The sequence below is a fragment of the Tachyglossus aculeatus genome, chromosome 1, assembly GCF_015852505.1.
Source record: "Tachyglossus aculeatus isolate mTacAcu1 chromosome 1, mTacAcu1.pri, whole genome shotgun sequence".
NCBI classification, from domain to species: Eukaryota; Metazoa; Chordata; class Mammalia; order Monotremata; family Tachyglossidae; genus Tachyglossus; species Tachyglossus aculeatus.
In genome coordinates, this window is record NC_052066.1 from 7,910,846 (window position 1) to 7,926,572 (window position 15,727).

A 15,727-nucleotide genomic window follows, 5' to 3' on the forward strand; every position below is an offset into this window, starting at 1 on the left:
TAATAATAACGATGGCATTTATTAAGAGCTTACTCTGTGTAAAGCACTGGGGGCGGTTACAAGGTGATCAGGTTGTCCCACAGAGGGCTCACAGTCTCAATCCCCATTTTCCAGATGAGGTAGCTGAGGCCCAGAGAAATGAAGCGGCTTGCCCAAAGTCACCCAGCTGACAAGCGGCGGAGCCGGGATTTGAACCCACAACCTCTGACTTCAAAGCCCTTGCTCCGTCCCCTGAGCCACGCTGGCAGATCCTGTCGGGTAGGGACCGTCTCTAGATGTTGCCAACTTGTCCTTCCCAAGCGCTCAGTCCAGTGCTCTGCACACAGTAGGCGCTCAATCAATACGATTGATTGATTGATCAATGGAATAAATAAATAAAGAGGATTATTCCCGGATGCCCTCGGTGTTATTATTCTCCTGAGATGGGATGGTCAGTGGGCCGTCCCCTCTCCCTTGTCCCCTCCCCCTGGGTGTCCCCGCCTCCAAAAAGGAGACGGAAGAGGAAGAGAGGGGACAACAACACCCTCCTGCCACCCTCCTCCTTCTCCTCCTCCTGCTGCTGTGCTCCCTGGGCCCTCTCCGTGCCCTCTCTGTGCGGGATGGAGTTGTCCGGCCTGCTCCTGGACGAGGAAGGGGCCTTCTCCCTGGCCGGCTTCCAGGATTTCACGGTGAGGAGGGGAGAGGAGGCCCGGGGAGGTTGGCCTAGATTCACTCCTTCTAATCGCATTTATCATCAATCAATCGTATTTATATTTATTTATTTTACTTGTCCATATCTATTCTATTTATTTTATTCTGTCGGTATGTTTGGTTTTGTTCTCTGTCTCCCCCTTTTAGACTGTGAGCCCACTGTTGGGTAGGGACCGTCTCTGTGTGTTGCCAATTTGTACTTCCCAAGCGCTTAGTCCAGTGCTCTGCACACAGTAAGCGCTCATATACGATTGATGATGATGATTTATTACTCTACTTATTTATTTTACTTGGAAATACCTATTCTATTTACTTTATTTTGTTAGTAGGTTTGGTTTTGTTCTCTGTCTCCCCCCTTTTAGACTGTGAGCCCACTGGTGGGTAGGGACTGTCTCTGTGTGTTGCCAATTTGTACTTCCCAAGCGCTTAGTCCAGTGCTCTGCACACAGTAAGCGCTCATATACGATTGATGATGATGATTTATTACTCTACTTATTTATTTTACTTGGAAATACCTATTCTATTTACTTTATTTTGTTAGTAGGTTTGGTTTTGTTCTCTGTCTCCCCCCTTTTAGACTGTGAGCCCACTGGTGGGTAGGGACTGTCTCTGTGTATTGCCAATTTGTACTTCCCAAGCGCTTAGTCCAGTGCTCTGCACACAGTAAGCGCTCATATACGATTGATGATGATGATTTATTACTCTATTTACTTATTTATTTTACTTGGAAATACCTATTCTATTTATTTTATTTTGTTAATGTGTTTGGTTTTGTTCCCTGTCTCCCCCCTTTTAGACTGTGAGCCCACTGGTGGGTAGGGACTGTCTCTGTGTATTGCCAATTTGTACTTCCCAAGCGCTTAGTCCAGTGCTCTGCACACAGTAAGCGCTCGTATACGATTGATTGATGATGATTTATTACTCTATTTACTTATTTATTTTACTTGGAAATACCTATTCTATTTATTTTATTTTGTTAATGTGTTTGGTTTTGTTCTCTGTCTCCCCCTTTTAGACTGTGAGCCCACTGGTGGGTATGGACTGTCTCTATGTGTTGCCAATTTGGGCTTCCCAAGCGCTTAGTCCAGTGCTCTGCACACAGTAAGCGCTCATATACGATTGATGATGATGATGATGATTTATTACTCTACTTATTTATTTTACTTGTAAATACCTATTCTATTTACTTTATTTTGTTAGTATGTTTGGTTTTGTTCTCTGTCTCCCCCTTCTAGACTGTGAGCCCACTGTTGGGTAGGGACCGTCTCTATGTGTTGCCAATTTGTACTTCCCAAGCGCTTAGTCCAGTGCTCTGCACACAGTAATCGCTCAATAAATACGATTGATGATGATGATTTATTGAGCGCTTACTGTGTGCAGAGCACTGGACTAAGCGCTTGGGAAGTCCAAGTTGGCAACATCTAGAGACGGCCCCCACCCAACAGCGGGCTCACAGGCTAGAAGGGGGAGACAGACAACAAAACCAAACATATTAACAAGATAAAATAAATAGAATAGATATGTACAAGTAAGATAAATAAATAAATAGAGTAATAAATCTGTACAAACATATCTACATCTATACAGGTGCTGTGGGGAAGGGAAGGAGGTAAGATGGGGGATGGAGAGGGGGACAAGGGGGAGAGGAAGGAAGGGGCTCAGTCTGGGAAGGCCTGCTGGAGGAGGAGAGCTCTAATCGTATTTATAATCAGTCAATCAATAGTATTTATTGAGCGTTTATTGGGTGCAGAGCACTTGACTAAGCGCTTGGGAAGTCCAAGTTGGCAACATATAGAGACAGTCCCTACCCAACAGTGGGCTCACAGTCTAAAAGGGGGAGATAGAGAACAAAACCAAACATACTAACAAAATAAAATAAATAGAATAGATATGTACAAGTAAAATAAATCAATAAATAGAGTAATAAATCTGTACAAACATCTATACATATATACAGGTGCTGTGGGGAGGGGAAGGAGGAAAGGCAGGGGGATGGAGAGGGGGAGGAGGGGGAGATAATAATAATCATGAAGGCATTTGTGAAGAGCGTACTATGTGCCAAGCACTGTTCTAAGCGCAGGGGAGGCTACAAGGTGATCATTATTTATTAGATTATTACTCTATTTTACTTGTACATATTTATTCTATTTATTTCATTTTGTTAATATGTTTGGTTTTGTTCTCTGTGTCCCCCTTCTATCAGTCAATCAATTGTATTTATTGAGCGCTTACTGTGTGCAGAGCACTGGACTAAGCGATTGGGAAGTACAAGTTGGCAACATATAGAGACAGTCCCTACCCGACAGCGGGCTCACAGTCGAAAAGGGGGAGACCGAGAACAAAACAAAACATATGAACAAAATAAAGTAAATAGAATAAATATGTACAAATAAAAAAAATAATGATAGCATTTATTAAGCGCTTACTAGACTGTGAGCCCACTGTTGGGTAGAGACTGTGTCTATATGTTGCCAACTTGTACTTCCCAAGCGCTTAGTACAGTGCTCTGCACACAGTAAGCGCTCAATAAATAGGATTGATTGATTGTCTCCCCCTTCTCGACTGTGAGCCCACTGTTGGGGAGGGACCGTCTCTAGATGTTGCCAACTTGTACTTCCCAAGCGCTTAGTCCAGTGCTGTGCACACAGTAAGCGCTCAATTAATACGATTGAGAAGCAGTGTGGCTCAGTGGAAAGAGCGCGGTCTTTGGAGTCAGAGGTCGTGGGTTCAAATCCCAGCTCTGCCAGCTGTCAGCTGGGTGATTTTGGACAAGTCATGTCACTTCTCTGGGCCTCTGTTCCCTCATCTGTAAAATGGGGATTGACTGTGAGCCCCTTGTGGGACAACCTGATAATAATAATAATAATAATAATAGCATTTCTTAAGCGCTTACTATGTGCAAAGCACTGTTCTAAGCGCTGGGGGGATACAAAGTGATCAGGTTGTCCCATGTGGGGCTCACAGTCATCATCCCCATTTTACAGATGAGGTAACTGAGGCTCTGAGAAGTTAAGTGCCTTGCCCAAGGTCACAAAGCAGACATGTAGCACCTTGTAACCTCCCCAGCGCTTAGAACAGTGCTTTGCACATAGTAAGCACCTAATAAATGCCATCATCATCATCAGTAAGTGCTCAATAAATACGATTGAATGAATGAATGAATCCGGTTGTCCCATGTGGGGCTCACAGTCCTCATCCCGGCTCCGCCACTTGTCAGCAGTGTGACTTTGGGCAAGTCACTCCACTTCCCTGGGCCTCAGTTCCCTCGTCTGAAAAATGGGGATGAATCAATCAATCAATCAATCGTCTTTATTGAGCGCTTACTGTGTGCAGAGCACTGTACTAAGCGCTTGGGAAGTCCAAGTCGGCAACATCTAGAGACGGTCCCTACCCGACAGTGGGCTCACAGTCTAGAAGGGGGAGACGGAGAACAAAACCAAACAGATTAACAAAATAAAATAAATAGAATAGATATGTACAAGTAAAATAAATCAATAAATAGAGTAATAAATCCGTACAAACATATATACATATATACAGGTGCTGTGGGGAGGGGAAGGAGGTAAGGCGGGGGGGATGGGAAGGGGAGAGGGATGAAGACTGTGAGCCCCCCGTGGGGCAACCAGATCACCTTGTAGCCTCCCCAGCGCTTAGAACAGTGCTTGGCACATAGTAAGCACTTAATAAATGCCATAATTATTATTATTATCCCCGTTTTGCAGATGAGGCACTTAGGCCCAGAGAATAATAATAATAATAATAATAATAATAATAATAATAATGATGGCATTTATTAAGCGCTTACTATGTGCCAAGCGCTGTTCTAAGTGCTGGGAAGGCTACAAAGTGATCCTGTTGTCCCACGTGGGGACTCACAATCTTCATCCCCATTTGGCAGATGAGGTACTGAGGCCCAGAGAATAATAATAATAATAATAATAATGGCATTTATTAAGCGCTTACTATGTGCCAAGCACTGTTCTAAGCGCTGGGGAGGTTACAAGGTGATCCGGCTGTCCCATGTGGGGCTCACAATCTTCATCCCCATTTTGCAGATGAGGTCACGGAGGCCCAGAGAATAATAATAATAATAATGATGATGGCATTTATTAAGCGCTTTCCATGTGCCAAGCACTGTTCTAAGCGCTGGGGAGGCTACAAGCTGATCATGTTGTCCCACTGGGGGCTCACAGTCTTCATCCCCATTTTGCAGATGAGGGAACAGAGGCCCAGAGAATAATAATAATAACGGCATTTATTAAGCGCTTACTATGTGCCAAGCACTGTTCTAAGCGCTGGGGAGTTTACAAGGTGATCAGGTTGTCCCACGTGGGGCTCACAGTCTTCATCCCCATTTGACAGATGAGGGAACTGAGGCTCAGAGAATAATAATAATAATGGCATTTATTAAGCGCTTACTATGTGCAAAGCACTGTTCTAAGTGCTGGGGAGGTTACAAGGTGATCCGGTTGTCCCACGGGGATTCTATTTATTTTATTTTGTTAATATGTTTTGTTTTGTTGTCTGTCTCCCCCTTCTAGACTGTGAGCCCGCTGTTGGGGAGGGACCGTCTCTAGATGTTGCCAACTTGTATTTCCCAAGCGCTTAGTCCAGTGCTCTGCACACAGTAAGCGCTCAATAAATACGATTGAAGGAATGAATGAATGGGCCTCAGTGACCTCATCTGGAAAATGGGGATTAAAACTGTGAGCCCCATGTGGGACAACCTGATTACCCTGTATCTCCCCCAGTGCTTAGAACAGTGCTTGGCACCTAGTAAGCGCTTAACAAATACCATCAGTATTATTATTATTATTGTAGACTGTGAGCCCGTTGTTGGGCAGGGACTAGATGTTGCCAACTTGGACTTCCCAAGCGCTTAGTCCAGTGCTCTGCACACAGTAAGCGCTCAATAAATGCCATTGAATGAATGAATGAATCCACCCGAGCACTTAGCACAGTGCCTGGCACATGGTAAGTGCTTAACAAACACCATAAAATGAAAGAAAATCCCTTCACTTCTCTGGGCCTCATTTCCCTTATCTGCCAAATGGGGATGAAGCCTGTGGGACTGTGTCCCACCCGATTGGCTTGTCTCCCCCCCTGCCAGCGCTTAGTACAGTGCCCGGGCACCTAGTAAGCGCCTCAGAAATAGGAGAATGATTATTACTGTTAGAGGGGGAAGGCGGACATGAATAGACTGTGAGCCCGTCGTTGGGTCGGGACCGTCTCTATCTGTTGCCGACTTGGACTTCCCAAGCGCTTAGTCCAGTGCTCTGCACACAGTAAGCGCTCAGTAAATACGATTGAATGAATGATAGCAGCGTGGCTTCGTGGCAAGAGTCCGGGCTTTGGAGTCAGAGGTTGTGGGTTCGAATCTCGGCTCTGCCACTTGTCAGCTGTGTGACTATGGGTGTGTCACTTCACTGGGCCTCAGTTCCCTCATCTGGAAAATATTGTGAGCCCCACGTGGGACAACCCGATCGCCTTGTATCCCCCCAGCACTTAGAACAGTGCTTTGCACATAGTAAGCACTTAACAAATGCCAATTATTATTATTATTATTATCTAGAGACAGTCCGTGGCCACATGTTTGGTTTTGTTGCCTGTCTCCCGCTTCTATCATTATTATTATTATTATTCTCTCATTCTCTCTCTCTCTCAGAACTTAATAAATGCCATCATTATCACTTCACTTCTCTGGGCCTCAGTTCCCTCATCTGTAAAATGGGGATGAAGACTGTGAGCCCCACGTGGGACAACCCGATCACTTTGTATCCCCCCCCCCCCCCCCGCGCTTAGAACAGTGCTTTGCACAGAGTAAGCGCTTAACAAGTGCCATCATTATTATTCTTATTATTCTCTGGGCCTCAGTTCCCTCATCTGTAAAATGGGGATGAAGACTGTGAGCCCCACGTGGGACAACCCGATCACTTTGTATCCCCCCCCCCCCCGCGCTTAGAACAGTGCTTTGCACAGAGTAAGCGCTTAACAAGTGCCATCATTATTATTCTTATTATTCTCTGGGCCTCGGTTCCCTCATCTGGAAAATGGGGATGAAGATTGTGAGCCCCACGTGGGACAACCCGATCACCTTGTAACCCCCCATTGCTTAGAACAGTCCTTTGCACATAGTAAGTGCTTAACAAATGCCATCATTATTATTATTATTATTCCCTGGGCCTCAGTTCCTTCATCTGGAAAATGGGGATGAAGACTGGGAGTCCCACGGGGGACTGTGTACAACCAGATGGCCTTATATTTCTAGCCTGTGAGCCCGTTGTTGGGTAGGGACTGTCTATGTTGCCAACTTGGATTTCCCAAGCGCTTAGTCCAGTGCTCTGTGCCCAGGAATCGCTCAATAAACAGGATTGAATGAATGCCCATTCTAAGAATGACTATCACTCTATTTATTTATTTATTTTACTTATTGCTCTATTTATTTATTTATTTTACTGTATTACTCTATTTTACTTGTACATATCTGTTCTATTTATTTTATTCTGTTAATATGTTTTGTCTTGTTCTCTGTCTCCCCCTTTTAGACTGTGAGCCCGCTGTTGGGTAGGGACCGTCTCTACATGTTGCCAACTTGTACTTCCCAAGCGCTTAGTACAGTGCTCTGCACACAGGAAGCGCTCAATAAATACGATTGAATGAATGACCACACAAAACATGTGGATGATGATGGTATTTGTTAAGCGCTTACTGTGTGCCAAGCACTGTTCTAAGCGGTGGGGGGGGGGGGATACAAGGTGATCAGGTTGTCCCACGTGGGGCTCACAGGTTTCACCCCCATTTTCCAGATGAGGGAACTGAGGCCCAGAGAAGTGAAGTGACTTGCCCAAAGTCACCCAGCTGACAATTGGTGGAGTCGGGATTTGAACCCATGACCTCTGACTCCAGAGCCCGGGCTCTTTCCACTGAGACAGGTGTCAAGTCGTCAGAATAAATGATAATGATAATGATGGCATTTATTAAGCGCTTACTATGTGCAAAGCACTGTTCTAAGCGCTGGGGAGGTTACAAGGTGATCAGGTTGTCCCATGGGGGGCTCACAATCTTAAACCCCATTTTACAGATGAGGGAACTGAGGCCCAGAGAAGTGAAGTGACTTGCCCAAAGTCACCCAGCTGACAATTGGCAGAGCTGGGATTTGAACCCATGACCTTCCCCACAGCACCTGTATATATGTATATATGTTTGTACATATTTATTACTCTATTTATTTATTTAGTTTACTTGTACCTATCTATTCTATTTATTTTACTTTGTTATTATGTTTGGTTTTGTTCTCTGTCTCCCCCTTTTAGACTGTGAGCCCCCGCTGTTGGGTAGGGACTGTCTCTATGTGTTGCCAACTTGTCCTTCCCAAGCGCTTAGTCCAGTGCTCTGCACACTGTAAGCGCTCAATAAATACGATTGATTGATTGATCTCTGACTCCAGAGCCCGGGCTCGTTCCACTGAGACAGGTGTCAAGTCGTCAGAATAATAATAATAATAATGGCATTTATTAAGGGCTTACTATGTGCAAAGCACTGTTCTAAGCGCTGGGGAGGTTACAAGGTGATCAGGTTGTCCCACGGGGGGCTCGCAGTCTTAACCCCCATTTTACAGATGTGGTCACTGAGGCCCCGAGAAGTGAAGTGACTTGCCCCAAGTCACCCAGCTGACAATTGGCGGAGCTGGGATTTGAACCCATGACCTCTGGCTCCAGAGCCCGGGCTCTTTCCACTGAGACAGGTGTCAAGTCTTCAGAATAAATGATAATAATAATGATGGCATTTATTAAGGGTTTACTAAGCGCTGGGGAGGTTAGAGGCCCCCCTCCCCCCGTGTGACCCCTGTATGACCCCTGCCTTGTTTTCCCTACTGTCAAGGCCCTACTGAGAGCTCACCTCCTCCAGGAGGCCTTCCCACACTGAGCCCCCTCCTTCCTCTCCCCATCGTCTCCCTCTCCATCCTTCCCCACAGCACCTGGATATATGTATATATGTTTGTACAGATTTATTACTCTATTCATTTATTTATTTATTTTATTTGTACATATCTATTCTATTTATTTTATTTTGTTAGTATGTTTGGTTTTGTTCTCTGTCTCCCCCTTCTAGACTGTGAGCCCGCAGTTGGGTAGGGACCGTCTGTATATGTTGCCAACTTGGACTTCCCAAGCCTTTAGTACAGTGCTCTGCACACAGTAAGCGCTCCATAAATACGATTGATTGATTGATTGATTGATTGATTGATTTCCCCCCGGTTGTCAGTTCCTGCCCGGGCATCGGCAGCTGAGCGAGCGGCTGAGGCGGCGCCTCTACTACGGCTGGGCCCCGGACTGCCGCTTGGAGGAGCTCTCGGGACCCGTGGCTGGTCAGTCGCCCGCAGGGCGCATGCGCGCGAACCGCCGGACGGGGGGCGCATGCGTGGCGCGGGGAGGGGGACCGTGCCGAGGGAGCTGCGCATGCGTGGCGCGTGCGGAGGAAGCCGCGCATGCGTAGCGCTGGGGCGCGGCGCGTGCGAAGTGGAGCGCGCATGCGTTGCGCAGCGGCGTGGGGGGGCGAGCGGAGGAGCCTGCGCATGCGTCCAGCAGGGGAGTGCGTGCAGAGGGAGCCGCGCATGCGCGGCGCTGGGGTGGGGGCGCGTGTGGAGGATGCCGCGCATGCGTAGCGCTGGGGCGGGGGAGCGTGCGGGGGGAGCCGCGCATGGATAGCCGGGGGGGGGGGGGAGCGTGCGGAGGGATTTGCGCATGCGTCACGCGGGGGGGGGGGGGCGTGCGTGCCGAGGGAGCCGCGCATGCGTGGCGCTGGTGGGGAAGAGGTGCGTACGGAGGTGACCGCGTGCGGAGGGCGCGGCGCATGCGTGTCACGGGGGCGGGTCGCGTGCGGAGGGAGGGGGTGGAGCGCGTGCAGGGGGGCGATCTGCGCATGCGTCGCGCGCGGGGGGTGTGTGTGCAGACGGTGCCGCGCATGCGTGGCGCGGGAGGGGGTGGGTGCGCGCGCACCTGTGGCTGTTACGGGCCTCGGCCTGCCCCTTCCCCCACTCATTCATTCAATCATATTTACTGAGCGCTTCCTGAGTGCAGAGCACTGTACTAAGCGCTTGGGAAGCCCAAGTTGGCAACATAGAGAGTCGGTCCCTACCCAACAGCGGGCTCACAGGCTAGAAGAAGCGCTTAGTGCAGTGCTCTGCACACAGGAAGCACTCAAATAATAATAATAGCATTTATTAAGCGCTTACTATGTGCCAAGCACTGTTCTAAGCGCGGGGGAGGTTACACGGTGATCAGGTTGTCCCATGGGGGGCTCACAGTCTTCATCCCGATTTGACAGATGGGGGAACTGAGGCCCAGCGAAGTGAAATAATAATAATAATAATAATAATAATGGCATTTATTAAGTGCTTACTATGTGTAAAGCACTGTTCTAAGCGCGGGGGAGGTTACACGGTGATCAGGTTGTCCCACGGGGGGCTCACAGTCCTCATCCCCATTTGACAGATGGGGGAACTGAGGCCCAGAGAAGTGAAATAATAATAATAATGGCATTTATTAAGCACTTACTATATGCAAAGCACTGTTCTAAGTGCGCGGGGGGGTTTACAAGGTGATCAGGTTGTCCTATGGGGGGGGCTCACAGTCTTAATCCACATTTTAAATCCATACTTCAATCCATACTTCATGCTGCTGCCCGGATTATCTTTGTCCAGAAACGCTCTGGGCATATTACTCCCCTCCTCAAAAATCTCCAGTGGCTACCAATCAATGTGTGCATCAGGCAGAAACTCCTCACCCTGGGCTTCCAGGCTGTCCATCACCTCACCCCCTCCTCCCTCACCTCCCTTCTCTCCTTCTCCATCGCAGCCCGCACCCTCCACTCCTCTGTCGCTAATCTCCTCACCGTTAGGCCTCGTTCTCGACCGTCCCGCCATGGACCCCCGGCCCCCGTCCTCCCCCGGGCCTGGAATGCCCCCAATCCCTCCGCCAAGCTGGCTCTCTTCCTCCCTTCAAGGCCCTGCTGAGAGCTCACCTCCTCCAGGAGGCCTTCCCACACTCAGCCCCTTCCTTCCTCTCCCCCTCGTCCCCCTCTCCATCCTCCCCATCTTACCTCCTTCCCTTCCCCACAGCACCTGGATAGATGTATATATGGTTGTACTCTATTTATTTATTTTACTTGTACATATCTATCCTATTTATTTTATTTTGTTAGTATGTTTGGTTTTGTTTTCTGTCTCCCCCTTTTAGACTGTGAGCCCACTGTTGGGTAGGGACTGTCTCTATATGTTGCCAATTTGTACTTCCCAAGCGCTTAGTCCAGTGCTCTGCACATAGTAAGCGCTCAATAAATACGATTGATGATGATGATGATGATTTTAAAGATGAGGTAACTGAGGCCCAGAGAAGTGAAGTGACTTGCCCAAAGTCACACAGCTGACAAGTGGCAGAGCCGGGATTTGAACCCACGACCTCTGACTCCAAACCCCGGGCTCTTTCCATGGACCCGCGCTGACTTGCCCAAAGTCACACAGCTAACAGTTGGTGGAGCGGGGATTTGAACCCACGACCTCTGACTCCCAAGCCCGGGCTCTTTCCACTGAGCCACGCTGCTTCTCTGTGAGCAGAATGGTCATAATGATGGTCTTTGTTAAGCGCCTGCTATGTGCCAAGCACTTCTAAGTGCTGGGGGGGGATAAGCGCTTAGTACAGTGCTCTGCACACAGTAAGCGCTCAATAAATACGATTGAATGATCATGAGGATGGTATTTGTTAAGCGCTTGCTATGTGCCGAGCACTGTTCGAAGCACTGGGGGGGGGGGATAAGTGCTTAGTATTCATTCATTCATTCAATCAATCGTATTCAGCGCTTACTGTGTACAGAGCACTGGACTAAGCACTTGGGAAGTACAAGTTACAGTGCTCTGCACACGGTAAGCGCTCAATCAATCAATCAATCAATCAATCGTATTTATTGAGCGCTTACTATGTGCAGAGCACTGTACTAAGCGCTTGGGAAGTACAAATTGGCAACATATAGAGACAGTCCCTACCCAACAGTGGGCTCACAGTCTAAAAAATAAATACGATTGAATGCGTCAAACGAATATGGCGTGAAGTAGAGAAGAGAAGCAGCGTGGCTCAGTGGAAAGAGCCCGGGCTTTGGAGTCAGAGGTCCTGGGTTCCAATCCCGGCTCCGCCAACTGTCAGCTGGGTGACTTTGGGCAAGTCACTTCACTTCTCTGGGCCTCAGTGACCTCATCTGTCAAATGGGGATGAAGACTGTGAGCCTCCCATGGGACAACCCGATCACTTTGTAACCTCCCCAGCACTTAGAACAGTGCTTGGCACATAGTAAGTCTTCTAGACTGTGAGCCCACTGTTGGGTAGGGACCGTCTCTATATGTTGCCAACTTGGACTTCCCAAGCGCTTAGTGCAGTGCTCTGCACACAGTAAGTGCTCAATAAATATGATTGATTATTATTATTATTATTATTGCCAAGCACTTAGTACAGTGCTCTGCACACAGTAAGCACTCAATAAATACGATTGAATGAATTATTATTACTTGGCAGAGTTGGGATTTGAACCCATGACCTGACTCCAAAGCCCGTGCTCTTTCCACTGAGCCAAATACCATCATTATTATAATTATTACTACCCAGGCAGAATCACCACAAACGCACATGGGGCCTCACACAAATGGTGTCAGCACAAACACACTTGAGGGGGGACCCCCGTTCACCCAGAAGGAATCCCCACAAACACAAACTGGGGGTCGGCGGCCCTCAAGAAGCTGCGTGGCTCAGTGGAAAGAGCCCAGGCTTGGGAGCCAGAGGTTGTGGGTTCGAATCCCGGCTCTGCCACTTGTCAGCTGTGGGACTTTGGGCAAGTCACTTCGCTTCTCTGGGCCTCCGTTCCCTCATCTGGAAAATGGGGATGAAGACTGGGAGCCCCCAGTGGGACAACCTGATCACCTTGTAACCTCCCCAGCGCTTAGAACAGTGCTTTGCACATAGTAAGTGCTTAATAAATGCCATTATTATTCATTCATTCATTCATTCAATCGTATTTACTGAATGAATAAATTCCCCATCCCCCCCGCCTTACCTCCTTCCCCTCCCCACATCACCTGTATATATGTATATATGTTTGTACGGATTTATAACTCTATTTTATTTGTACATATTTATTCTATTTATTTTATTTTGTTAATATGTTCAGTTTTATTGTCTGTCTCCCCCTCTAGACTGTGAGCCCGCTGTTGGGTAGGGACAGTCTCCTTATGTTGCCGACTTGTGCTTCCCAAGCGCTTAGTCCAGTGCTCTGCACACAGTAAGCGCTCAATAAAGAGAATAAAGAGAAGCAGGGTGGCTCAGTGGCAAGAGCCCGGGCTCTGGAGTCAGAGGTCATGGGTTCAAATCCCAGCTCCGCCAATTGTCAGCTGTGTGACTTTGGGCAAGTCACTTCACTTCTCTGGGCCTCAGTTCCCTCATCTGTAAAATGGGGATTAAGATTGTGAGCCCCCCGTGGGACAACCTGATCACCTTGTTTCCCCCCAGCGCTTAGAACAGTGCTTTGCACATAGTAAGTACTTAACAAATGCCATCATTATTATTATTATTATTATTAATAAAGATGATTGAACGAATGAATGTGCCAAACACAGTAGTCCCCACGCAGTAATCAATCAATCAATCAATCGTATTTATTGAGCGCTTACTGTGCACAGAGCACTGGACTAAGCGCCTGGGAAGTGCAAGTTGGCAACATCTAGAGACAGTCCCTACCCAACAGTGGGCTCACAGTCTAAAAGGGGGAGATGGAGAACAAAACCGAACATACTAACAAAATAAAATATAGTAGATATGTACAAGTAAAATAAATAAATAAATAAATAGAGTGATAAATCTGTACAAACATCCGTATATACAGGTGCTGTGGGGAAGGGAAGGAGGTAAGATGGGGGGGATGGAGAGGGGGACGAGGGGGAGAGGAAGGAAGGGGCTCAGTCTGGGAAGGCAGTAAGTGTTCACTCATTCAGTCAGTCAGTCGTATTTACTGAGCACTTACTGTGCACAGAGCACTGGACTAAGCGCTTGAAAAGTCCAATTCAGCACTAGAGAGAGGCAGCCCCTGCCCACATCGGGCGCACAGCTTAGAAGAGGGAAGACAGACAACAAAACAAGTAGAAGGGCATCAATGGCATCAATATCAATAAATAGAATTGTAGATATATACGCATCATTAATGTAAATAAGTCGAATTATACCATCCCCTGGCCCCCTCCTCCTTCCCCTCCCTTCGGTCCTTGTCCATCGCAGCCCGCACCCTCCGCTCCTCTGCCGCTGATCTCCTCCCCGTTAGGCCTCGTTCTTGCCCGTCCCGCCGTCGACCCCCGGCCCCTGTCCTCCCCCGGGCCTGGAATGCCCCCAATCCCTCTGCCCATCCGCCAAGCTGGCTCTCTTCCTCCCTTCAAATCCCTATGGAGAGCTCACCTCCTCTGGGAGGCCTTCCCACACTCAGCCCCCTTTTTCCTCTCCTCCTCCCCATCCGCCCCCGCCCTCCCTCCTTCCCCTCCCCACACCGCCTGTATATATGTTTGTCCAGATTTATTACTCTATTTATTTTACTTGTCCATATTTACTACTCTATTTTGTTAATAATGTGCATCTAGCTTTACTTCTATTTATTCTGATGACTTGACCCCAGTCCATGTGTTTTGTTTCGTCGTCTGTCTCCCCCTTCTAGACTGTGAGCCCGCTGTTGGGTAGGGACCATCTCTAGATGTTGCTGACTTGGACTTCCCAAGAGCTTAGTCCAGTGCTCTGCACACAGTAAGCGCTCAATAAATATGATTAAATCAATCAATCAATCAATCAATCGTATTTATTGAGCGCTTACTATGTGCAGAGCACTGTACTAAGCGCTTGGGAAGTACAAATTGGCATCACATAGAGACAGTCCCTACCCAACAGTGGGCTCACAGTCTAAAAGGGGGAGACAGAGAACAGAACCAAACATACCAACAAAATAAAATAAGTAGGATAGAAATGTACAAGTAAAATAAATAAATAAATAAATAAATAGAGTAATAAATAAATGAACGAATGAATGAATGTGAGCCCGTTGTTGGGTAGGGACCGTCTCTAGATGTCGCCGACTTGGACTTTCCAAGCGCTTAGTCCAGTGTTCTGCACACAGTAAGCGCTCAATAAATACTATTGAATGAATGAATGAATGTGAGCCCATTGTTGGGTAGGGACCATCTCTAGATGTTGCCGACTTGTCCTTCCCAAGCGCTTAGTCCAGTGCTCTGCACACAGTAAGCGCTCAATAAATACGATTGAATGAATGAATGAATGAATGTGAGCCCGTTGTTGGGTAGGGACCGTCTCTAGATGTTGCCGACTTGGACTTCCCAAGCGCTTAGTCCAGTGCTCTGCACACAGTAAGCGCTCAATAAATACGATTGAATGAATGAAGGAATGAATACCCGCAAGTGCTGTGGGGCGGGGAGGGGGGTAGAGCAGAGGGAGGGAGTGGGGGTGATGGGGTGGGGAGGAGGAGCAGAGGAAAAAAGAAGCAGCGTGGCTCAGTGGAAAGAGTCCGGGCTTGGGAGTCAGAGGTCATGGGTTCTAATCCCGACTCCGCCACTTGTCAGCTGGGTGACTTTGGGCAAGTCACTTCACTTCTCTGGGCCTCAGCAGTTACCTCATCTGTAAAATGGGAATTAAGGGTGTGAGCCCCCCATGGGACAACCTGATCACCTTGTAACCTCCCCAGCGCTTAGAACAGTGCTTTGCACATAATAAGCACTTAATAAATGCAATTATTATTATTATTCTCTGGGCCTCGGTGACCTCATCTGGAAAATGGGGATGAAGACTGTGAGCCCCACGTGGGACAACCTGACCACCTTGTTTCCCCCCCAGCGCTTAGAACAGTGCTTCACACATAGTAAGCGCTTTACAAATGCCATCATCATCATCAAAAGGGGGGTTTAGTCTGGGGGGGCCTCCTGGAGGAGGTGAGCCTTCAGTAGGGC

The 15,727-nt window shown here is 47.9% G+C and overlaps 1 protein-coding gene across 1 annotated transcript in view; it reads left to right on the forward strand.

The window, feature by feature from the left end:
* The first annotated feature begins 528 nt into the window (after positions 1 to 528).
* Positions 529 to 15,727, forward strand: part of CNPPD1 (cyclin Pas1/PHO80 domain containing 1) — a 35,134-nt gene continuing 19,935 nt past the window's right edge. The window contains exons 1-2 of the mRNA XM_038754001.1: positions 529 to 668; positions 8,956 to 9,058. Coding sequence (XP_038609929.1) covers positions 600 to 668; positions 8,956 to 9,058 — 172 coding nt within the window. The 5' untranslated portion in view covers positions 529 to 599. The remainder of the gene's footprint in view (positions 669 to 8,955; positions 9,059 to 15,727) is intronic.